The following is a 24,461-nucleotide window of genomic DNA, read 5'->3' as shown; positions in this document are numbered from 1 at the left end:
TAGGCTCAGTGTAGACTGAAATATCGCTTCAGCCTTTGGATGGATTGTCATGACATTCAGAACAGACATTCATTCTTCTGCTCCACCATGAGGTTGACATTTTTAGTTCTGAGCGAAATATCTCAACAATGATTGGATGGATTTTCCATAAAAATTTTTCTACACACTTTCATGTCCCCCTCAGGATTAATTGGAATAACTTTGATGGTCCCCTACTCTTTTGTCTAGCATCATCATGAGGTCAAACTTTTAATTTATCCAATACTTTGGTTAACGACCAAATACTTGTACTTTGAATTTCGTATCAATTTGCAAATCTTATCATGCTAACACACTAAACTAAGATGGTTAACATGCATTCATTAGGCTTAATATCAGCAGATTAGTGTTATTGTGACCAAGTTAGCATGTTTATGATACCATTTAAGTAAAAGTACCCTGTGCCCAAGTACCGCCTCACAGTATGGCTGAAAGTACCAAACTCTAAAATGATCTCCACCCATTAATCCACCTATTTATTATCCATATTTATCCATCTCCATCCGCCACACAAGGTAACACTGTGTCTGTTCTCTTTGGCAGCTACAACATCCAGGGCCAGTTCAGTTTGGCTGTAAACATCCCAAAGACCCAGGAAAAGGACAAGCTCAAAGAGGTCTTTGAAAAAGACAAATCTGACAGTGTGCAGACAAGTATTTCAAAGGATGAAGTGTACAAAGGTACCAATGTGGTTGCAGCAAAATTCAAAAAATTTGAGAAATTCACTGAGCATGCAGAGGCACGTGTTCTGGACAAAATCCAACCTTTAGCTGACAAAAGTAAGGATAATTCTCTGGTCTTTTATTCTTACCTTTCTCCATGTGGTGCAAAGTGTACAAACTTGGAGAATCGGAACAATATCTTAAGGAAGATTAATGAAGTCTTTCCGAAGTGGGAACACCGTGTCTTTGTATTTTCTAAAGTATTCGACCTAACCAGTGATGGTACTTCCATTCCCGAGGATGACATAATTGAGTCCCTTAATCAGCTTAAGAAATCTAAAGTTGGTGACAACATATTCCGTTGTTACAAAGTAAATGGTGCACTCACATGCACCAAGTGCTACAGCGAAAACAACCTTTTAAAGCTGTGTTACAGTAACAAGGCATAACTTAGTTTAAGCCTCAACAGGTGCTGTGGTCAACACAGGAGTTCTGGGCACCACTCAGATTTAGCTCCAACTGATGAGGACCTGAGCACAAACACAACTGGATCCAGTTTAAAAAAAAAAAAGGTAGTTTATGCTTAACAATACGCTTTCTACTTCTATCTACAAGCTTATTAGACTGGCACAGAGGAGCTTCCATTAGTCTGTTGCACACACACTATTGAGGTTTATGGCTATTGTTGATCGCAATGCTGACTGGTTTTGGTCATGTTCTGTACTCGTGCCAGTTTGGTCTGAAGAGGAGAGAGACTCACATTTTCATTTTTGGGAGTGTCAGTGTGGTTTTAGGTTAAGAGGCATCCTCTCTCTTCTTCAAATAACAAAACAAAATAAACTAAACTCAGCACTTTACTCATTATTTCAAACAGCCACACAATAAAATGAGTAACTGTATTAAACTGACTGTATTAAATGATAGTTTTGCTGGTATAAAATAAATAAATAAATGAAAATAAAAAAGGGAACCTTGAGATTTGGTAGATAATATAAAAGTGACTCCACCCTAAACAATGTCTGTAACTGAGAAGTAAATCAACCTCAAAATCCAACATGACTGCTTACATTAAACTGTATACTCATGCAATTGTACTTAAATACTAAATCATCATCATTTTCTGCTCTTTGTGATTAAAGTTTGGCTCTGCATTGTCATTGTGATTAGTCTGTGTCAGTCATTGTCTCTTATCATTTTTGCAACCTGTTAAACTGACCGATACTTTACATGTCACTCCACTACATAGCTTATGTGTTCACATAAGGGAGGTGTGCTGCACAAACAAACAAAAAAAGAAAAAGAAAAACTAATTGGTGGAGATTATAAAAAGATTATTTTGGAGGATGTCGTTTGTGATGCTGTGGAACTGTGCTATACAGAGAAGTGCCTGTTATCTAGCCATATAAATGGGCTGGAATAAATAATAGTGTGTCAAGAAACAGAGCAATGCACAATCAAAGGCAAAGAAGAAGACTGACCGCAAGCATTCATGGATCAATCAATCAATCAATCAATCAATTTAATTTGTATAGCCCAATATCACAACAGAGTTGTCTCACAGTGCTTTACAAAGTTCATTGAAATAAACAAGAAATGTAAGCGAACAAACAATCTAATAAAGAGTCCAGCAGTCGATGAGGCCAATGGATCAGTCCGGTGGATCAGTCCGAGGCATCACCTGCCCTTTATGACCCTCCTTCTTCGGGAAGGAAAAACTCAAAAAACCCAGTGGGAAAAGAGAAACCTCCGGGAGCACCACAGTGAAGGAGAGATCCAGCTCCCAAGGACGGACAGGCTGGAGCCTTGGACAGATGCACATCCATTGACTGATGGAGAACCACATCAGCAGGACCAGGACCAGGATCCATAGGAACCAGTTTTCAGTAGTTTTCAAATACTTCAAAAGATTGACTCGGTAACAAGTTCATTAGGCTTTGGTGACTAACAGTGTGCTCTGAACACTGAATGGAAATTGAGCTCTTGTTACACCACAGGAACCTTTAAGTACCAAAGATTCTTCAAAGAGTTAACCAGCCAGGGCCTTTTACATACTGGAAACTTCAGGGCTTCATTTACTTTATTTTCACAACTCATGATAAGGACCTCAAGTAAACTAAAAAATTAAACTAAAAAAAAAATTGCTGTCCAGCATTTGACATCCTTAAGACAACTTCAAAGAAACTAAAGGTCCGGTTTTAAAGATAAGCATAGCTGCGTTCTGTCAGTGCAGCAATGACACAGGAAAACAAAGCGGGGCCCCAGCATGGAGCCTTGGGGTACACCACAGGAGACAATATATGATTATAATTGAAAATAATAAGGATTAAACCTATGTCTACCCAAAATGCCCTTCTTGAACATTTTGTCAACCATAAGCAGGCCTCCAAAGGTTACGAGTCGGGGTTACATATCAACAGTAATGACAGGTACATGCAATATTATCAACTTCCTGAATCAAACTGCAGGATGTCTTTCAACTACTTACACAATTTCTTAAGGACACGGTCAAATAAGGAAATGGTGCCACTCAGAGGGTTTGGCCTTCAGGCTCTCCTCTATTAAACACAGCACTTCCTTCTGACTGCATCCACTGCAAGAGCTGTTTGCACTGAGAAGGAAGCAGAGTCAAAAGAATTCATTGGGCATCTTTCTCCATGAAAAGCAGGTAAAAAACGTTCACATTTGCTGGATTTGTACAAATTGAAACATTGAATAAAAGAAGACAAATAAATAAACTCAGCAGATTTTAATGGACAGTAATGTGCTGCAAGATTGAGAAAATAAGAGGTATTAATTTCCATGTCTTAAATTTACAATTTAAAAAGGTGCACTCTGATTTCGGTAAAGCCCTCGGCACTAAAAACACATTCTTTCTTGCTTTTTTTATGATATTTTGGAAACAGAATTTGCCTGCTTGCTTGCAATATGCAAAAGTTAAACTTAGCTTGAAAGCATGTGATGCTATCCTTCTAAATAAAAATGAGATACACACTTTTTACTCCTACCTTTGCTTTTGTGTTTTTAGATCCTGTTGGCAGCGGTAGTGAAGGTGAGCATTCTCACGATTCTGTTGAAGTTTGACAACTTTTTTTGTTCCCTTTTCCTCTGTAAATTCTACCTTTGCAGGACCATGAAATGGCTACTTATGGTGACAGAAACAAGATGCTTTTGAGACTTAGTTTTCCTTTTTCAATCAATAGTTGGGTTTATAAACCATGAATGTTAGCCGTAAGCCAGAAAGCAACAGACATACCAACCGTGAGCATGGTACTGTGTCGGTGGTCTGCTTAGCCTCTGATTGGTCTCAGCGCTCCTGTTATCTACTGTTATTTCCGTCCAGACTCTCTCCTTGTTCCTGCTCTTTCTGTATGTCTGCCTTTCCTTTCATTTGTTGTTCTTTGTGGTTGCTGCCATGCTCAGACCAAAGGCTTTGTTTAAAGATGGACGGCATGACAGCTGCCCAAAAGTGAAGCCCAAAGACGGTTTCTGTCACTTTATGTTGCTCTTATCACGCTGATGTATGTTTATGTGTTCATATTTCTGACCTGTTTGGTTTTAATTAGTTATTTGATGCAATAAAAAGAGGGGTGGGGACGTCATGATTGACAGCCAACTCTAACCCATTGGACGGGTGTATTTAGAGCCACAGTCTGTGTAGTAGTGATCATTTTCGTTCAGGGGGAGGAAGTGAAGACATGTCATCAGTCTTTAAGGACAGTCTGTGGCTTGGACAGACATGGGATGCAGAGAAAATATTGCAAAAGTGACAGCTCAAAACCCTCAGGACTGTGTGTGCTGGTTGACGAGCAGCCACTCTGTCTCTCTTAGTTGTGACCAGGCCACGTTCATGTGGTTTCTGGCACATTTTAATGTCTAAACATGAGTGTATAATCTCAATATAAAAGCTGGACCCTGTATTTAATAACATCCTGCAGTAGATTATATGCATTTTGAGATATTGAGATTGTACTTAGCCCTGCTATCATTCCTGCCTAATCCTCTATGCTGATGCTGTTTGTTACAAACACTCAGATGGCCGTCCTATGCTGGATGACTGTAACGCTGGCCTTGTTGCTCTCTGCTGGGAACGGTGTGTCTGCTGTGAACCAGAATGAACTTTCTGAAATTGTAGGTCAGATGTTGAACAGGTGAGTTGACTCAGAGGAAAACTTCCTTATTCCTTATTTTGATGTTCAAATTTAATTATCCTTCACATAATAGATAGGGAGCTCTTCATAGTGTGTGCTTTGGCCTTTCAGGTCAGAACTGTGTAAAAATAAGATATACATTTTATACATATATATTTCAGTGTTTTCTTCCTTTGTGGGGGGGGGTTCCTGTCACATTGGTTCTGCCTCTATTCTCTGGCTTTATGCTGTTTTTTTATGTGTGCAAAGTTACAAACATTTACTAAAACCAAACAAAAACTATATGATAACCTTACTTGTAGCCACGTCTATAACAAACAGAGTGAAACGAGGCAGAAATGTTTACCATCTGCTTCATGTATTGTGACATTTCAATGACACAATACATTTATTAAAACATAATAATCAGTAAACATGACAAACTATAGTCAAGTTGCCTTTGTAATTCCATTTCACAACGTTTTTCCAAGTCTAAATCTTTATTTATACATCTTTAATATAATCCGATGGGCTGTTGTGTGTTGATCATCTTTTTCTAATCTCCAGCCTGTTTGTGTCCATTCAATGATCAGTGCATCCATCCATCTATTAAACTCTCCGAACGTCTGTTTTGTATGAAACGATCAAACACACCAGTGACATTTTGTATCCGTTTCCTATTGCAGGTTTACACCAACGCAAAATGGCAGAATGTGAGTGACGTCCACAGTTTGGTTTAGTTTGGTTTGGTCCAGCTAACTTCAATTAACTGCATTGTTGTTTTGAATGACAACTTTTAGTTTAGATTTTGTGTGTGTGCTTCTTTTGACAGACCGCCAATGTTCAGTGTGGCCGTCAGCATCCCATACAATGAAAGAAAGGTTTTTGACATCAGTCAAGTCACTGACGACAGCGGCCAAGTGAGGCATGAGGTGGATAATTGTCGAGTGTACACCAGTGCAAGGGTGGTTGAAGCCACAGTCCTGAGATGGGACAATGTTCTGACTCAGTGTCCTAATGAACCTGTGCAATGGGGTGATGTTGTGCGCAAATGTGGTGGACAGCCTCTTTCATGGGATGCTCTAGGGAGGATGTTAAGGAGTGGTAGGGCTTCACCACAGTGTGTTGATGCAGTTCAAAATGGTAGAGCTGATCATGCAGAGTACCGTATTCTGCAGAACTTTAACACCTTGGTCACGAATCGTAACCCTAACGATCTGCTGGTTTTCTACGTTCGCGCTACCCCGTGTAGTAACAGATGCACAAGGATAGGAGGTCACTGGAGTATTCTCCAAAGTATAAGAGAGATTACGAACTGGCGCAACCATGCCGTTGTGTTTAGTGATATATTCCAACCCCGCAGCGGTCCAGCCATAACACCGGAAGTCCATCGTGAAGCCCTTGAGCGTCTTGGGGGATCGGTTGGTGCGACCAACATATACCGTTGTAGGAGAGGAAACCCAGTGCAGTGCGCAACGTGCTCTGATAATGGCCGTGTTCCAGACTATTGTGTTACAGACAACGTACCATTTGGTACCAGCAACAACTTGCCATCCACTTCGTTGACGCAGCCTCAGCGTGGCAGAAGAAAGTCCCCCTCACTGCCTAGTCTGAGTGACACTGAGGGCCGTAATACAGAAGCTGACAGGAATATCAGACAACGTCAGGGTAGCAGTGGCAGCTGGCATGAGGTTGGCCGAAAAAGCCGCGGCAGGGGTCAGAACAGGAAAAATATAATGCAAAGTGAAAGTTTTTCCTCCTCAGAGAGTGACACTGAATACCCTAATACAAATGTGGGAAGTAATGCAGGAACTCAGGGTGGCAGACGAAGGCGTCGCAAGGGCAAAAAAAAGGGAAATACTAATGTAGATGTTTCTTCCACCCAAGGTGGCATTGAGGGCCCTAATACAGAAGTCAGCAGTAATACAGGAGGAGGCCAGGGTGGCAGAGGAAGGCGTCGTAAGGGCAAAAAAAAGGGACAAACTAATGAAGGAGAATGTGTTTCCTCCTCACAAAGTGGCAGCAGACAGGCTTGTAGCAGTGGCCCAAACCAGAGAGCAAGAAGGTGTTGTCTGGTTTGTGCTGGTGTGTGTGCGCTGTGCTGTGTTGTCTGCCCTCTGATTTTGCCGACCTGTCTGCAGTATTTGGGCACATCAGGTATCGTGTGATGAAGACGATTTCCGGTGTAACAGACATTGAACGGACATCTCTATAAGCAGACATCTGCATATGAAGGCAAGCCAATAAATCAGATCAAAGTGGATCAAAGTCCTGTCCCTTGTCCCTTGTCCTGCACTCATACGCAAGTATGTGTTTATAGAGGTTATGGGATCTGTATTGTGTTCAGTTTCTGTATTTGCAGTGCGTTTTCTCAACGAGTTTTCAAATTGACGACGATGTTTTCTTACTTGCAGTGTTCTGATCAGTTTCTGATACCCTGTGATACACAATTTGGTCCATGAATGTGTAAGGAGGAAATTGTTTTGTTTCAAATTCATTAACTAAAGTAAAGAAGTTTGATGTAAATCGTGATGAGTGTTTACGGTACTCATATCACTGTGTACCATACTTCTGTAAAGTATTACCAAATCCTCTGATGTTCTGTTCTTTCTGATTAAAGCTTAGCTCAGCATCCAATCTATTCTGTCTGTGTGTCATTCAAGTGTCTCTTCATAACAGCTGTCATTTCACAGTTTGGATCCTGTAGGCAAAACAGCATTTTAAAGATAACATATATCTAATATCTTGCTCCCTCTTCTTCAATTTTTAAATGAATAAATGAATTTGAATTTTCAGATAGAGGCATGGTGCAAGACTGAAGGTTTTGCTAGTCTCAAAAATTTAACCTGTACTTAAAATGTTTCCAAAAGTGCTTCATCTCATGTCATGGCTCTGCCACACATTATATACTAATAATATATTATATTAACATCAGCCAGTGATGCTGCAAAGGAGTGGCTCAGGAGGAAGCACAGTAAGGTCCTGGAGTGGCCTGGCCAGTCTCCGGACCTTAATCCCATAGAAAATCTGTGGAGGGAGCTGAAACTTCGAGTTGCCAAGCGACAGCCTCCAAACCTTCAGGGTTTGGAGAGCATCTGTAACTAAAATCCCTCCTGAGTTGTGTGCAAACCTGGTGACCAACTACAAGAAACGTCTGACACGTCTCTGTGTTTGCCAACAAGTGTTTCTCCACCAAGTACTGAGTCATGTTTTGCTTGAGGATCAAATACTTAATTCACTCAAATACAAATGAATTTATAACCTTTATTTAATGTTTTTTTCTGGATTTTTTCTTCATATTCTGTCTCTCTCTGTTAAAATAAACCTACCATAAAAATTATGGACTGTTCATGTCTTTATAAGGGGGTAAACTTACAAAACTAGCAGGGGATCAAATAATTATTTCCCTCACTGTATATGGCACCAATTCTAACACACAACAGAATTTACACACCACATCTGGCCTCTTTTTGATATACATGTTTATACCCCTTGTTACTCCAGAAGCGCTGACGTACAGACATCTAAAACACCATGAAACGCAAACATCCTCGACAACACAAGACAGAGGCTTTCTGAGAGGCTTCTAAATTAAATCTATCATACAACGAACAAGTTAAATACTCAAGGGAATGACCGTTAAAAAAAAGGCAAATGACACAAACGCAGAGAGCCTGGAGCTGAGGAAAAGCCCCGTAAGGTTGTGCCTGGGAACTGAAGGGCAGCACAACGTCTGCTGGAAACACTAAAGCTGCCATTTGCTTCTGCCAAACAGCCAAGAGTCAGTTTCCCTTCCAGACCCACTGTCCACTGTAGGTCCTTCCAGACCCAAGATTAGTGTCGGTGCTCGTATCCGGCCAAATGGGGAATTTGGAAACTCTTTATCCAAAGTGTGAGACAACTGTGACACTCCTTCATTTTTATTATCATGAATACTGCCAACCGTGAAAATAAATAAAATACAGCCAAACTGATCATTTTATTATATCCAGGAAAAGACACAATAACAGATGTGAGAAAAGGTGTGTGTGTGTGTGTGCACATCTGTTGTGAAACACACCATTTACTTCTGCTGTGAGGGTGACTGTTGTTCCTGCTGCTTCTGTGCTGATAACACTCAAGTCATAATGAAGAGTTAGATATTCTGTCGCAACAGCTCGGCAGCTCTCTGACCTCTCTCAAGTTAAACCCTTTAGAAAAACTACGTTCGCACACTAAAAATTAGGTTTTGTGTGTAACGACAAACAGTGTGAGCTAAAAGTCAGAAATAAAGGCTGGGTTCAGCCAAATCTCCAAACCCTAATCATGACCAATACTTGCTCCATATATCCATATATTATGTCCACTAGTTTAATATGTTCATTGCACTTTAATCTGTATATTCTAATCTAATCTGTGTATTATGTCTATATCCATCCATATATGTATACACATGTTATGCAGTATAGTATGTTCATAGCACCGAATCTGTATATATCATCTGTAAAACATTTTTATCCTGTATCTAATCTAATCTAATCTAATCCTGGCCTGGGCTGGTAAATTCTGGTTTATAAATTTATAAACTACGTCTTCTTTTGAGACTAGTAAAGTATGTCTAAGCTCAGGCCTCCGGGTTGTTTTTGTGGTTTTGATGAACAGGCAGTGTGAAAACAGGAAGGTGAATCTGTGAGTCATCCACCAGGCAGAAGTCTTCATCTTATCTCTTGATGACGAAGATATCAGAGGTGCTGCATGGGATCACTGTGACACTTTGTTGACCGCTGAGTTTTTGTTTGGCTGCTGCACAAAAGGCACAACCTCTTTGACACAAAGGTCACAGCTGGTTTCATTAGCCGTTAGGAAAAGTTTAATGCAGCAACTAAAGATTATTTTAAATATCGTTTATCTGCAGATCATTTTTGCTATTAATCGCTTAAGAGTTTGGTCTATGGAACGTGTAGAAAAGAAAAATGCACACTCACAATTTCCCCAAAACTTTTGAGAGCAATTTGACCCAAAATATGCACGACTTTTAAATTTCATATTCATTTTTGTTCCTCCACCATAGCTATTGTTAGGCTGTGCTGGTTAGCCCGGACAGCAAGACAGGAGTTCTGTCTATCTGCCATCTCTCTACCACTCTACTCCTGATATGCCACCTCGACTGCCCTGGAAATAGCCAGGGATCCAACTAACGCCTGGGAAACAATTGATCACACCCCCAGGCTCCTATATGGTCAAAAGGAAAATGGACTGTACTTGTAAAATGCCTTTCTTGTCGTTTTGACCACTCATAGCGCTTTTACACCACATTCAGCAGTTTATATATCATCCATACAGGAGGTATCCAGGCTGAGGGGGGATTATTCTTTCACACACTGAAGCTACGCCTCAGGAACAAGCTGGGTTTCAGTGTCTTGCCCCGAGGACACACGCGACACCACCATTTGATGGACGACTCGCTCTACGAGTGTGTGAATAACGCAAAAAGAAAAACGCAAGAGAAAAAGAATAAACGGTCCCTTTGTTCCAAATCGCATACTTTTTACTACCTTTTACTATAGTACGTACTGCAGCTGCCCTCACAAAGTGTGTACTTTCCATGCAGTATGCAGACAACAGGGACATACGTCTGTCCGACACATTGTGCCATGAAACAATGGAAAAATGTTTGCCATTCGCCATTTTTTTCATTAGAAAAACATTCACATTTCATGCTGTGGACTGCAGCGCGAGCTTTCCAGGTGATTTCTTTATTGTACTGCATTGATGTCTGAGTGTGCTCTTTAATGATTTACTTTAAAGATTAGAGAGGCTGCTTTCAGCAAGTTTAGTAATATCAATGCAGCAGATAAATGTAGGACACTTAAAACTAAAAACTGTAGCTGCAACCTGCACATAAGTTCTGTCTGCACGTCATTTTTATTTCAAGACCTTTATTTGTCACGTACACAGTTATTAACCTAAGATATCATCAAGGACAGCTCACACCCTGGTTTCCACATGTCTGACCTGTTGCCCTCTGGCAGGCGCTACGGGTGCATCAAGGCAAGAGCATACAGACTAAAAAACACATTATACTAGTTATACGTTGTATAATGACAATAAAAAGCATTCTATTCTATTCTACACAGTCAATGCGCTGCCTGTGCTCTGTACTAAGTAGTAAGTAAATCCACAAAACAGATTTGACAGTTCACGAGCCGATTTTAGATTTTAGACCATCTTATTGCACCTGATGCATGTGGAAAAATGTCTTTTTTTTCTCTCATAACATAAAATTGTTACTCTACTTGTGGTTTTGTATACATTTCATCAAAATCTAAGAGCCCCTTTACTAACTGCACCATAAACCCCATTAACTTCTCATATTCTGCTGAGATAATAGCTTTACCCCTTTTTCTAATCTTCCTCCTCCTACATTTTGAAAGAAATGTTCAAATAAGGGTATGATGCCATATTGGCCATGTCCTCTAAAAAAAAAAAAAAAAAAAAAACTTCACTTCCTCCTGACTGTGTTTACTGCAGCAGCAACATCCCTTCAAACACTGATAAGATAACCGGAAGAGTCTCCTCTACAAAGTAGGTACGTACAATAAAACGTGTCACTTTTCATTCCTCGTTTTTTGAAATGCCGAGCATATTTTCCTATATTCATTTGACATTAGTAAACCTCAGACACATGCAGGTAAACGTTTGTATTTCGAGTTCTCGGCAATTCACCTCCCATTTCACTTTGCACTTTCTTTGTAACTAGGTCTGCCTATCTAGCGTTGCTGCTTCACCTCACAGTCACTCCTCATTTCACACCTTTAAAAAAAGATCTTAAAGTACCTTAAACGTACTTAACAAATAAGGTATGACAGCAGCGTATGAAAGCAGTGCAAATATGTTATTGTGCTTTATTTCCCTTTCTTTTCTTCTCTCGTATTTAGAAAATGTATGTTTGCTGTCTCTAACTTTAATATCGGGGGGGGGGGGCTCTCTCTACAGACGTACCTGTGCATTTTCTTAATTGTATTTTTCTTCTTCTTTGATTTCATCTCATTATATGCACAGGTAAAGAACTGAGGTACTACAAAGCTAAAGCCCGAGGTTGCATCTTCACATCAGCCTCCAAGTCAGCCAACTGTATAATGTAAGAAAATGTTCAGTGTTCGGCGAATTGATCTGTAGAGTCCCTGTTGGGTGTTTTCAGTACGAGCATCACTTTTGGCACTGTGGAGAATCAAAACTAGACACTAACTTGCTGCCTTTAAGCCTTTCATGAAGTTGTAAACAAATCCTCTAAATTTTCCAGCGCAACATTTGCATTTAAATATTTACAGAGCGCATGAAATTACTTTTAGCAACTTCAAATAACAAAATACACGCATATTGACAAAAAATGAATGATTAAGTGCTGCTCAATCTTCAATGCCTTCAATAACACAGCGTACAGCCTTTGAGAGAGAGTGAGCTTCTGCCATCCAGCTATCCAGGTCCAGCTTTTGGACGCGTCTATAACATTCAGAAAAGCAATATTTGAACTATGCATGATAACGGGACACTGTTTCAACCTTAAATGTCAAGTTAATTCCTTAATATGTAGATTTTTTATTATATAAACCAAATTAATGATTCAATCTGCTCGACTCCTGTAACTACAACTTTAAGGTGTTTCTTTACAATTTACACTTTAAGTCTGTTGTGCACTTGGTTTAGTTGTTTTTATTGCTGTTGTTCATTCTGTGCTTAGAGACAATGCCTTTTGTTAAAACCACTCTATTATTAAACCTGATCTGTGTGCAGATGGCTGGCCTGTGCTGGATGGCTGTGGCTTTTGCCTTCTTCCTGTCTGCTGGAAGCGGACTGGCTGCTGTGAACCAGGACTGGCTCGCAAGTACTGTAGAGGGCATCAAAGATGAGTGAGTCTGTAGCTCTCTTCTGTCTTTTTACCAGTATTACTACTACAGCTGGACCAATTGTTATCTGTGACTCTGAACTCTTAACTCCTAAATTCAAATAAAATTCACCGTCATATCTTCCCTTGACCCTAGTTTTCATCAATGGGATCTCAAACTCAGCGTGCATTTGCCATGCCTGTTGCTAAATGTCTTCTCTGGCAATGTAGACTTTCTCTTGGGCACCACAGGGCCTTTAAATCAATCAATCTGAATTTGTCCTCAGTTTACCTGTGTATTCACACTTCCACAATTCAAACTGTCTATCTATACTACCATCACATACCTTAAATTGCCTGAACCAAGATACTCATTAAAAAGTCATGTAATGTGTTCCTTTGGCAGGTATGCACTTGGTGACACCTTCAGTCTGGCCGTTAACGTCCCCCAGAACCAAGACCCAGACAGTCTTCAGCAAGTCTTTCAGGACGACCCAGCAGACACGGTGACGCAAACGGTTTCAGGGGGTCAAGTGTACCGCGGCACCAGGATGGTGGCAGCAGCACAGTCAGGAGCGCTGTCACGTGTTCTAGAAAACATACAGCCCCTCGTTACAAGCAGTCAGGGTAACTTCCTCATCATCTACTCAAAAGAATCCCCGTGTGGCCCAACGTGTACAAAAACAAATGAGGCCGACATCCCTGCCGGCTTTAACAATGTCATTCAGAACTGGAGAGGTTATGCGTTTGTGTTTACTGAGGTAGTCAATACTTCATTGATTTCGAAACTTGGGCTGGATAACATATTTCGTTGTTATAAACCTGGAGATGATCCTTTCCAGTGCACCAGCTGCTCCTCAGGCGAAGGTGTCACGACCTCATGTGTTACAAACACCGGCCCGGCAAATCACGAGCAGGACGTAGACGAGGAAATAAGCACAGTCCCTCAAGACACATTCACGGGCGAAGAAATCGCACCAGGCGAAGGAATGGGTAACGAGGTGGCCACAGGCATGTGGGAGGGAATGGGAGGGAACGAGATGGATGGACGACTGAGCAAGTGCAGAGGAGGTGGCGGTCTTCAACAAGGCTGCAGGAATACGGGAGGTGGCGTGGCTAAGAAAGGGCGCAAGCAAAGAGGGCGACGCAAGGGCGGAAGAGGTGGCGTGGCTAAGAAAGGGCGCAAGCAAAGAGGGCGACGCAAGGGTAGAAAAGGTGGCGTGGCTAAGAAAGGGCGCAAGGAAAGAGGGCGACGCAAGGGTGGAAGAGGTGGCGTGGCTAAGAAAGGGCGCAAGCAAAGAGGGCGACGCAAGGGCGGAAAAGGTGGCGTGGCTAAGAAAGGGCGCAAGCAAAGAGGGCGACGCAAGGGTGGAAGAGGTGGCGTGGCTAAGAAAGGGCGCAAGCAAAAAGGGCGACGCAAGGGTAGAAAAGGGCGCAAGCGTAAAGGTAAAAGAAGGGGCAAGGGTATAAGACTCATAGGTGGCGGAGGGAAAAAGCGGGGCAGGAAGTGGGGATGGGGAAAATAACTGTAAGATCCTGAGAATCTGATCAAAACAATCACTTCGGCTTAATAAGAATGACTTCTTTTCTCTTCTTCCCATAGATTTAATGTCTCCCTTCTCCGGCATTTGACTTTTTTTTTTTTTTATATATCACTTGAATTTTGGAACTGGTCCATCTTTAAGCATTCAAAAGGATAAGGCGGGGATTTTTATATTTTTCTTATTGTCCACAAATCTCTTGAAAAAGACCAAAACCAACAAGGAATATAACCACAGTACTACAAACACTGTGTGTGTGTACAAAGCTTATTCCTCAGTGCCATAGAGTTCCATTGCTGTATTTTATTTTGACCCACACCCACTGTGCCAAATACTCACCAGAAAGTTTATATTAGAGCCACAGGTACCTCAGTAAGGGTGGGGAGGTCAGAAAAGTATTTAGAGACACACCAACACGGCACTGATCTTTTCGTGGGATTTGTTAGCATTAACAAAAGTAGCGATTGTCTCCAGCTTTATGCTTTAAAAACTCACTGACGCTCGTGAAATGATTGATTGTGGTCAGCAAACTGTTCATTTAAAAAAACTACACAAAGTCATTGGGGTGTTTGTGCCTCTAAATTCTAAATTTCCCTTGTTGTATTTAAACAAGGGGCAGCATGGCTGTGCTGTGGTCAGCACTGTTGCCTCACAGCAAGAAGGTCCCGGGTTCAAATCCCTCGTGACCCTCACGGATAAGCGGTATAAAAAATGAGATGAGTATTTAAACATTGACATTGCCAACCCTTTCCAAAAATCAGTATTCAATGTTACCCTGACGCAGGAGAACGTTTGCCAAAATTAATAACATAATTATGATTTAAATCCATTTCAATTTCCAGTAGCACTCTTTATCTACTTTACTGAACAGAAGGAAGGAAGAAGGAACGGTTCCTCAGTATCTTTGGTGCTTATATTATTGTCCTGTACACTTATGTTAAAGTGATGTTCTGTTCTTTCTGATTAAAGCTTTGCTCAGCATCCATTCTGGTCCGTCTGCGTGTTAATCATTTGGGAAATCCCACGTTACACCACTATCACCTGTTTGAACACAACATTAGATCATTAAGACTTTTTTCTCTTAGGTGCATCTGATGGTTCATACGACCGCAAAATGGGAATGTGAGTTATTTTGCTCAGGACTGTTTTCTCAGCAAAACCGGTAATGTCCTCTGAGTGTTCGGAAAGAGGCTGACCAGAGCAGTAAGCAGCTTTTTTGAACATCACAGCATGTTAACATGTTCAAGCAGGACCCCAAACACAAGTATGAACCTGAAAATGAGAAGAATACGTCTCCTTTAATATGAGACACTCACAGTGTGGCTCCGCTTTGCCTCGTCCGTCTCCATTTCAAGTGAGGGGGGAGGAGATCATTCAGCTGAACCGAAGTCTCACAGCCAGCACCAATGCCTCCCAATAAAAGGCTGAAAACAATCTGTCCAGTGGAGGATCTGCATCTACATTAAAGACGAAAAACAGCTGCATTTAACAATCCTTATGTAAAAGAAAACCTTATTTCTTAGGTGGAGCACCTCAGTGGCAGATAATTTATTAATGTACACAAGTAACCGATTTAAACTGAAGGAAACAACAATAGCCGTGTGTCTCTGCAGAAAGTGAGCTGAAATTTCCCCATTTATCACATCGTCATTCTAAATTATATAATTATCGTCATCACGACCAGGGCTGAATTATGTCTGCAACATGCATGAAGAAATGTGCAGTCTGGAGAAATCTTTTTGTTCCATTATGAGTCCAAGATGATGCGAGGGGCCTCTATCACTTCAGCAGGAGAAGAGAAGCTGTAACCAGTAATAATAAATGATGCTAATTAATGCAATAAAATAACCTCCAAACCTGTTTACGATCAGTTTTTGTCATGAATCGTTTAATTCTAAAGTAGGTTAAAGGCATATGTTTTTAAGGTCATAGTAATAAGTATGAAATGTCAAAATTAATCAACTTAAAGTAGACTTATCCAATATTTATTAGCAAACTGTACTTATGGATGAGTAGTAAAAGTACTCATGTTGCAACAAAATGCTTCTGAATTAATATCACTGCTGCATTCATGTGTTTATGTTTCATTTTACTGCTGTAGTTAATCTACAGCAATGCATCATGGTCTATAAAATCATCGTGGCTTTGCAGCTTCGCTTCCCTGTGAGAACCACAACAAAAAAGTCTCACGCTTTCCATCAGAAAAACAGCCTGTTTTCAGCTGCTTTTTCCAGCTGAGCCATGAGGGTTTAAAACAGTTTATTTAGCTGAAGGAGGAGAATTTTAAAAGGACGCAGGTTTAAGGCACTTCCGCATTGGCTTCACTTTTCAGACCCGGAAGCTACGTCCACTTCTTTTAAACAATCTATTACAGGCTCTGAATACTTCTTCCACAATTGGTACTGGATTGCTTTAGTAAATGTACTCTCACCACTGACAACGGATAAACGGATGTTAAAATAAAAAGAAATGTAAAAAAAAAAAAAGAAGAAGAATGACGGGCCGTTACCCCGAGGGCAGCACTGCGCATGCGCCTCTAGCGTTAATTATCTTTTCTCTGTGTTAGCTAAAGGCTAAACTAGCATCTCTCAGATAAACACAAGCCAAACTAAGAAACAAACGCAGGTCGTTTGAGCACACTTACCGCTGCTTGTTTTGAACATAGCTCCATTTGTTCCGCTTCAACAAAAATAAGCCGAGACACCCTGAACAGCTGGTTTTTTTTAACTTTCTCCAATACTCCAGAGTTTCGGTTGAGACTCATTACAGACAAAGATGGCGGCCGGAAGTACACAGTAGTTCTCAATGGAGGACGCTTTGTTAGTTTTGTATAGTGTAATGAAAATGAAAAATAATAACGAAATATGTGATATATATGCAAATTACAGTGGCTGGAATGTTTAGTGGTGTGTTAAGAACAGGGGTGGAATAACATTTTTAATTCTAACTAAGTAAAAGAGTGAATTAAAGCAATTAATCGTCAAATTCAAATACTGACAATCAAAACTGAACTGAAATACCTCACTAATAACTCGTCTTCGGTCTTAATAGAGCCACACAACATGGAACAACCCTTAAAAAAATAAGATATAAGCGAATAAAGAATCACGGTAACATAAAACTACAACTCCCACAATGCCGTGCCGGGCCGGACTTCACGTGATATTATCCATCCGCTCCACGTGACACGTGACAGGAAGAAAACATGGCCGACGACGAGGCGGCGAAGTCTCTGAGCGCCCTGTTGAACGGAATAGCCCAGAAAGTTTATTATAACAACACGGAGGTGACGGAGGAGCAGCTGAGGGGCGAGCTTTACCCCGAGCTGCCCCCGGAAGAGTTCAGGGCTCTGCACGAGAGGATGGCGGGCCTCCTGAAGGTAAGAGCACACCTGCGTCCTGCCGGAAACAGCAGCCACAGCCTCCCTCTGACTCCTCTGGATGCATGAATGTGTTTATATGAGTGTAGCAGAAGTAGTATAAGAAGTATAGATGTGCACAGGCCTGCTTCATAGGCAGGGTGTTCATTATTTTATATACAAGGAATATTTTGACTGTGTGTCTACACAGTATATGCACTCACACAACATGTATTATTTCGTATATATATATCTTATATTTCTTCTTTCTATATGAGCATTGCTGGTCCCTGTAATTGTTGTGCAAATGACAAATAAAGAACTTCAGGTAGTGACCCTCAGCGATGCACTTCCAACGTTAGACCATAGAAAACACAAGACATGGGACACAGTGTGTAGAATAAGTATAAAGGTGTATAGTGTAAAATATAAGACAAGCTAAAATAACATGAGATAAGAGAGGCTTTATTTATCCCACACCGGGGGAATGTACTTGTTATAGCAAAAGGTGCAGAAATAAAGTGTCGGTAGGAGAATTAGTGCAAAAATAAATGCAAATATTGAAATGAGAGAGAAAAAAATAATATATATATATATATATATATGTGTGTGTGTGTGTGTGTGTGTGTGTGTGTATATATATATATATATACATACATACATACAATAAGTGTTGTAATGTGCCAAAAGAGCAGGACAATAATAAAGTAGTAAAGATATGTAGAATTGTTTTCAGGGAAATATGAAATGAGATCTCGTGTATATGATGACGGCCCTTAATGTTAATGGTGAGAGGTGCAACTTTTTCATTCATTAGTCTGCTCCTGTGTGTCTCACCTGTTGTCAGCAGGGAGCAGCACTAACACACATACCTGTTACCACTGCTGGTCACAGTTAAAGGGATAGTTCAGAGTGGGATTGTATGACGTCCCTCTGCAGAGTCGGTGTATCACCTATGTAGGAGTCCCAGCACAGACGCTGAGTACTGCTGTGGACGGCGGAAAAATGGATTATGACCACCTAAATAAAACTCCCACCTGAAAAAAATCAATATCCGTTTGTGTAGTTAGAATATTGTCACCACTTTTCCACCACACAGTCCTTTCCAACAGGGAACTATAGCTGTTTTATCGCTCTCCTCAAAGCCACCAGACTCCATTGATAAAAATGGTCATTTTAACTTGCTGAACGCAGGAGTTGCTCATCTATTGCTGCCTCGATTGGCTAGTTTGTTTAAGTTATTGTGTGACTTTGGAGTTTTAGAAGGTTGCTGTGGATTTGATCTAATGCGCTAAAACACAAAAGACACAGCAACTACTCTAGCAGCTCCTGTGCTTTGCAAGGTAAAATTGCTGTTTTTTTCAGTGGAGTCTGGTTGTTTTGAAGAACGCGATATAACCGCTTAAGTTCTGCCCCCCTGTCCACAGCAGTAGCAGACCCAGTTCAGCGTCTGTGCCACAAAGTCCATACTATCCCTTTAGGTGCACTGTGACCTGTACTAAGGTCAACCACAGAAGAAGAATGACTTTTCCTTTATTTAACTAAGTGAAAGCGACACTGAAGGCATCATGAAAGTATTGTCACAATAAATGGTTAACACAGTCTCCTCCATCTCTCAGTCTATCGCCACAGCAGACATGGACCACGCCCAGCTGGAGGCCTTCCTCACCGCCCAGACTAAGAGGCAGGGCGGCGGTGGGGTGACGGCTGAACAGGCCGCCGCCCTCTCTCGCTTCTGGAAGAGCCAGCGAGCCCGGGTGAGGGAGAGCTTGCTGGCTCGGAGCCGCTGGGAGCCCGGCCTCAGGGGCCTCTCCTGGAGGGTGGACCTCCAGACCGCAGCCAGCCGAGGGGACGCGGGGCACAGCGGCCCGGTCGCCCTGGTGGAGCTGGAGCTGGGCCGAGCCGGACAGGTGAGACTCACATCCGCTGTTTCGGTATCGCATATCAACTCTGGGGGCCGACCAATACAACTCCAGTCCTCTACTGCAGCACTTCATGGCTAGCTAAAGAGACCAGTGACAGCAGCTGCTGGGGGAATGAACTGGTTTCAAATTCAAGATCCACACAATATTTGTGTACCGGACAATAACACAAACTAACTAAACAAATGAGGTTATGACAGAGCAGCAGCTCCTGTGCTCTGGAAGCTAAAATCCCTGTTTTTGTGAATGTAGTCTGGTGTGTGTGCTGTTTGTGGTTAAACCAAAAGGATCTTCCAGGTCTTTCTCTGTAGGGATCCTTTCCATGATGCTGTCACACACTTAGAATAACACTCTGAGCCTGTCAGTGGATCAAACAAGCTCTTTTAGTGGACCTACTGCGTTATATCACTCTGTTCAAAACAACCAGACTCCATAGACAAAAACAGTACTTTTACCTCACCGAACCCAGATGTTGCTGGTCTCCTGCTGCCTTGATCAATTACTTTGTTTGTGTTATTATATGATATTGGAGTTTTAAATGGTTAGTTCAGATCAAACACAACATTTTTGTAACACACAGTAACACAAACAGACTAACTGACAGAGGCAGCGATAGACCAGAAACATCTGGGTTCTGTGAGCTAAAATCCCTGTTTTAGTGAATGGAGTCTGGTGTGTGTGCAGAGAGCGATATAACGGCTGTTTGTGGTTAAACCAAAAGGATCTTCCAGGTCTCTCTCTGTAGGGATCCTTTCCATGATGCTGTCACACACTTAGAATAACACTCTGAGCCTGTCAGTGGATCAAACAAGCTCTTTTAGTGGACTTACTTTTGACATACAGTCGCTCCAAACGATTGCAGCCTGTTTCACGGCTGCAGGCTGAGGTGATCTACTGGACCAATCCCAACACTTTTTGTACCTGCCGGTCATTCAGACACAAATATATTCAAACATACAGCCCCGTTTTTGAAATTGTAGTGAATCTAACTGCTCAAACAGTGGACGTCAAGGATCTATCTTCTAGTGTTGCGTCTGACTCGCTCCTCACAGCTCGCTTTGACGAAAATGCAAGATATTAATGATGTTTTAAACTGTCTTTTAGCTTTTAAAGCTGCAGTTTGGCAGCTGCTGGTGCTCCGGCTGTGTACAAATGTACAAACTCTGCCGGCAGCACAGGCATGAACTGGTTTTGGGGACAGAGGGCCGGCCTGGCTGTGGATGTGACCGGATTACTGCTCTGTTTCAGAAAGGCCCCGTCCCATGAGGAGGCTAAATTTACCCAATCTGGGCTGAAAACGGTGTCAGAGCCCCTCCCAGACCACAACAGCCCCGAGGCACTGCTACTGTTTATGTGGTGACCTTTAATTACAAAATCAAATTCCATTTTTGCAGAAAAAGCCCTAAAATTTGCACCCAAAGGGGCTGAAATGAGCGGAGCCCCTCATGTATGTGCTGTCAGTGCAGGACTGTGGGTCACTGAGACGTCACAGCAACATACAGCTGCTACTGTTACGGGCTTAATGTTGTCGATCCTTCGTCCTCGTCCTCCCTTATCAGAGCTGCGTATCATCTTTTATTGTTATTCCTCCTCTAATTTTTCTACCTGTAAGCCTTCCAAGCCTCGGCAGAGTAGCTGATTTTGAAAGTATCCCACTGATAATACGGCTCCACGCAGCTCTCAGGCTTCCCTCCACAGCGCCACAATCGTATAAATCATATCCGTCGGGAAGGTAACGTTGGCTTTAGCTCAGAGTTTCCCCTCTGTGGCCTCTTGTTTTTGGCTCAGTGGGCGTCTGACGCCTCTTTCTCCGCCGTTCCTTGTGCACCTGCCTCGCTAGCTTTAGCCTTGAAGTGAGCATCCATGTGTGCAGGCAGGCGGACTGAATGAAACAGATTTATGAGGTGTGTTACCGTCCCGTGACAGCCACAAACACTGGACTTTTTTTTGTCAAACTATATTTTCTTTATTGAATGCTACAGGGCTCTTATGACAATTTCAATAAATATGACAAAAAGTGCTTCTAAAATAAGTTGCAGAACTGCCTTTAACATTTTGTGCCTCGTTTGACCATTAATCTGGTTGTGATAGAAGCTTTAGCTGTAGCTGGTGCAGCTTGGCCTCTGCACTCTTAATGGGTTTAAGAATTGTTTACCTGCCATCACGTTGTTGTATTTTCCTGTTCATGAAGGAGCTTAATGTTGGAACCGCATCAGGAAAGATCAGAGATTAATTAGATTTGTGTTGTTTGGCCTGTAAAATGCCGGGGACGCTGCGGGCCCAGCAGACCTCCCCCAGGCGGATCAGTCCAGCACGGGCCGGGGGTCGACCTGCAGAGGTCACCCTGTCCGGGCCGCTTTGGCTCAGAGTCTCTGCAGTAACGCGCATTTTCTGCTTCAATCAATCAATCTTTATTTATACAGCGCCAATTCATACCAGCGTTATCTCAAGACGCTCCGACCAAACTCTTTAATTAAGAGACCAAAGATTCAGTTCAAACAGGAGCAGATATTATATTAGGCAACAGTGGCAGGGAGAAACTGTCCTTTAGGGGGAGAAACTGTCCTTTAAGGAGGAGAAACTGTCCTTTAAGGAGGAGAAACTGTCCTTTAAGGGGAGAAACTGTCCTTTAAGGAGGAGAAACTGTCCTTTAAGGAGGAGAAACTGTCCTTTAAGGGGAGAAACTGTCCTTTAAGGAGGAGAAACTGTCCTTTAAGGGGAGAAACTGTCCTTTAAGGAGGAGAAACTGTCCTTTAAGGAGGAGAAACTGTCCTTTAAGGGGGAGAAACTGTCCTTTAGGGGGAGAAACTGTCCTTTAAGGGGGAGAAACTGTCCTTTAGGGGGAGAAACTGTCCTTTAGGGGGAGAAACTGTCCTTTAAGGAGGAGAAACTGTCCTTTAGGGGGAGAAACTGTCCTTTAGGGGGAGAAACTGTCCTTTAAGGGGGAGAAACTGTCCTTTAGGGGGAGAAACTGTCCTTTAAGGAGGAGAAACTGTCCTTTAAGGAGGAGAAACTGTCCTTTAAGGGGAGAAACTGTCCTTTAAGGAGGAGAAACTGTCCTTTAAGGGGAGAAACTGTCCTTTAAGGAGGAGAAACTGTCCTTTAAGGAGGAGAAACTGTCCTTTAAGGGGGAGAAACTGTCCTTTAGGGGGAGAAACTGTCCTTTAGGGGGAGAAACTGTCTTTTAAGGGGGAGAAACTGTCCTTTAAGGGGGAGAAACTGTCCTTTAAGGGGAGAAACTGTCCTTTAAGGAGGAGAAACTGTCCTTTAAGGGGGAGAAACTGTCCTTTAAGGGGAGAAACTGTCCTTTAAGGAGGAGAAACTGTCCTTTAAGGGGAGAAACTGTCCTTTAAGGAGGAGAAACTGTCCTTTAAGGGGGAGAAACTGTCCTTTAAGGGGGAGAAACTGTCCTTTAGGGGGAGAAACTGTCCTTTAAGGAGGAGAAACTGTCCTTTAAGGAGGAGAAACTGTCCTTTAAGGGGGAGAAACTGTCCTTTAAGGGGAGAAACTGTCCTTTAAGGAGGAGAAACTGTCTTTTAAGGAGGAGAAACTGTCCTTTAAGGAGGAGAAACTGTCTTTTAAGGGGAGAAACTGTCCTTTAAGGGGGAGAAACTGTCCTTTAAGGGGAGAAACTGTCCTTTAAGGAGGAGAAACTGTCCTTTAAGGAGGAGAAACTGTCTTTTAAGGAGGAGAAACTGTCTTTTAAGGGGAGAAACTGTCCTTTAAGGGGAGAAACTGTCCTTTAAGGAGGAGAAACTGTCTTTTAAGGAGGAGAAACTGTCTTTTAAGGGGAGAAACTGTCCTTTAAGGGGGAGAAACTGTCCTTTAAGAGGAGAAACTGTCCTTTAAGGAGGAGAAACTGTCCTTTAAGGAGGAGAAACTGTCTTTTAAGGGGAGAAACTGTCCTTTAAGGGGGAGAAACCGTCCTTTAAGGGGAGAAACTGTCCTTTAAGGAGGAGAAACTGTCCTTTAAGGGGGAGAAACTGTCCTTTAAGGAGGAGAAACTGTCTTTTAAGGGGGAGAAACTGTCCTTTAAGGGGGAGAAACTGTCCTTTAAGGGGGAGAAACTGTCCTTTAAGGGGGAGAAACTGTCCTTTAAGGAGGAGAAACTGTCTTTTAAGGGGGAGAAACTGTCTTTTAAGGGGGAGAAACTGTCCTTTAAGAGGAGAAACTGTCTTTTAAGGGGGAGAAATTGTCCTTTAAGGGGGAGAAATTGTCCTGAGTCCTCCTGGCATGTGAATACCGTACATCTCAATAAAGTTTAAGTCAAACATTTTCATATACGACGCTCGGTGTATATGATAATGTGTTGTAATAAAATGTCTTTCTCCCGTCTGCCTGTCTGCCTGTCTGTCTGTCTGCCTGTCTGCCTGTCTGTCTGTCTGTCTGTCTGCCTGTCTGTCCGTCCGTCCCAGGACTCAGAGTTTGTGTGTCTGGAGTTTGACGAAGCCAAAGTCAACCACGTGCTGAAGAAGATGGCCGACATCCAGAAGAGCATCGACGGCTTCGTTCACCGCGCCTGAAAGAGAGTTTCACCTCAGACGGTGAGGTGTGACTCAGACTCCTCTCTCCCTGCCAGTGGGTTCAGCAGCATTTCACACAGAAACACAGCTTTCACACCTGCGTAAGGACTCAGACTGCACATACTGTGTAAGATATATATGATTCACGTGGGATCTGACCTACTGACGCCATAATTCAAAGTGCCGGACTGCCGTGTTTTCTGTGAGGATGACGGTTCCTCTCTGAGCGGCTCTGGAAAAGATGAAGCCTTTGAAGAAAGAGGATTTGGATAACGTTTAAACCTTAAACTTTGTGGAACTGATCGCCACAGCTGGCAGCCAAGAATGGACAGCAAAATGAGCTGTGATGGCTGAAATCGGATCCTTTAGGGCAACAGTGTCAGCGAGGACGTAACCACAAACAGCTGTTTTATTGCTTGGTTCAA

General features: G+C 42.2%; 3 protein-coding genes across 3 annotated transcripts; all 3 read left to right on the top strand.

The window, feature by feature from the left end:
- Positions 1-3,308: 3,308 nt before the first annotated feature.
- Positions 3,309-7,447, top strand: LOC139198874 (uncharacterized). The gene is made up of 5 exons (XM_070827849.1): positions 3,309-3,366; positions 3,727-3,750; positions 4,734-4,849; positions 5,515-5,541; positions 5,661-7,447. Exons 3-5 carry the CDS (start codon positions 4,734-4,736, stop codon positions 6,994-6,996), a joined length of 1,479 nt encoding a protein of 492 aa, XP_070683950.1. The 5' UTR covers positions 3,309-3,366; positions 3,727-3,750; the 3' UTR covers positions 6,997-7,447.
- A 3,923-nt stretch (positions 7,448-11,370) lies between these two features.
- On the top strand, positions 11,371-15,218 carry LOC139199035 (uncharacterized). The gene is made up of 4 exons (XM_070828040.1): positions 11,371-11,396; positions 11,870-11,948; positions 12,602-12,717; positions 13,099-15,218. The coding sequence occupies exons 3-4, from the start codon at positions 12,602-12,604 to the stop codon at positions 14,216-14,218; spliced, it is 1,236 nt and encodes a 411-aa protein (XP_070684141.1). The 5' UTR covers positions 11,371-11,396; positions 11,870-11,948; the 3' UTR covers positions 14,219-15,218.
- A 2,215-nt stretch (positions 15,219-17,433) lies between these two features.
- Positions 17,434-24,168, top strand: commd1 (copper metabolism (Murr1) domain containing 1). Its single transcript, XM_070828291.1, has 3 exons — positions 17,434-17,612; positions 19,211-19,501; positions 23,929-24,168. Exons 1-3 carry the CDS (start codon positions 17,439-17,441, stop codon positions 24,034-24,036), a joined length of 573 nt encoding a protein of 190 aa, XP_070684392.1. The 5' UTR covers positions 17,434-17,438; the 3' UTR covers positions 24,037-24,168.
- The last annotated feature ends 293 nt before the right edge of the window (positions 24,169-24,461 follow it).

The sequence above is a fragment of the Pempheris klunzingeri genome, chromosome 3, assembly GCF_042242105.1.
Source record: "Pempheris klunzingeri isolate RE-2024b chromosome 3, fPemKlu1.hap1, whole genome shotgun sequence".
Lineage (NCBI taxonomy): Eukaryota > Metazoa > Chordata > Actinopteri > Acropomatiformes > Pempheridae > Pempheris > Pempheris klunzingeri.
Note: the sequence above shows the minus strand (reverse complement) of the source record. Positions and strands in the feature narration are given on the sequence as shown.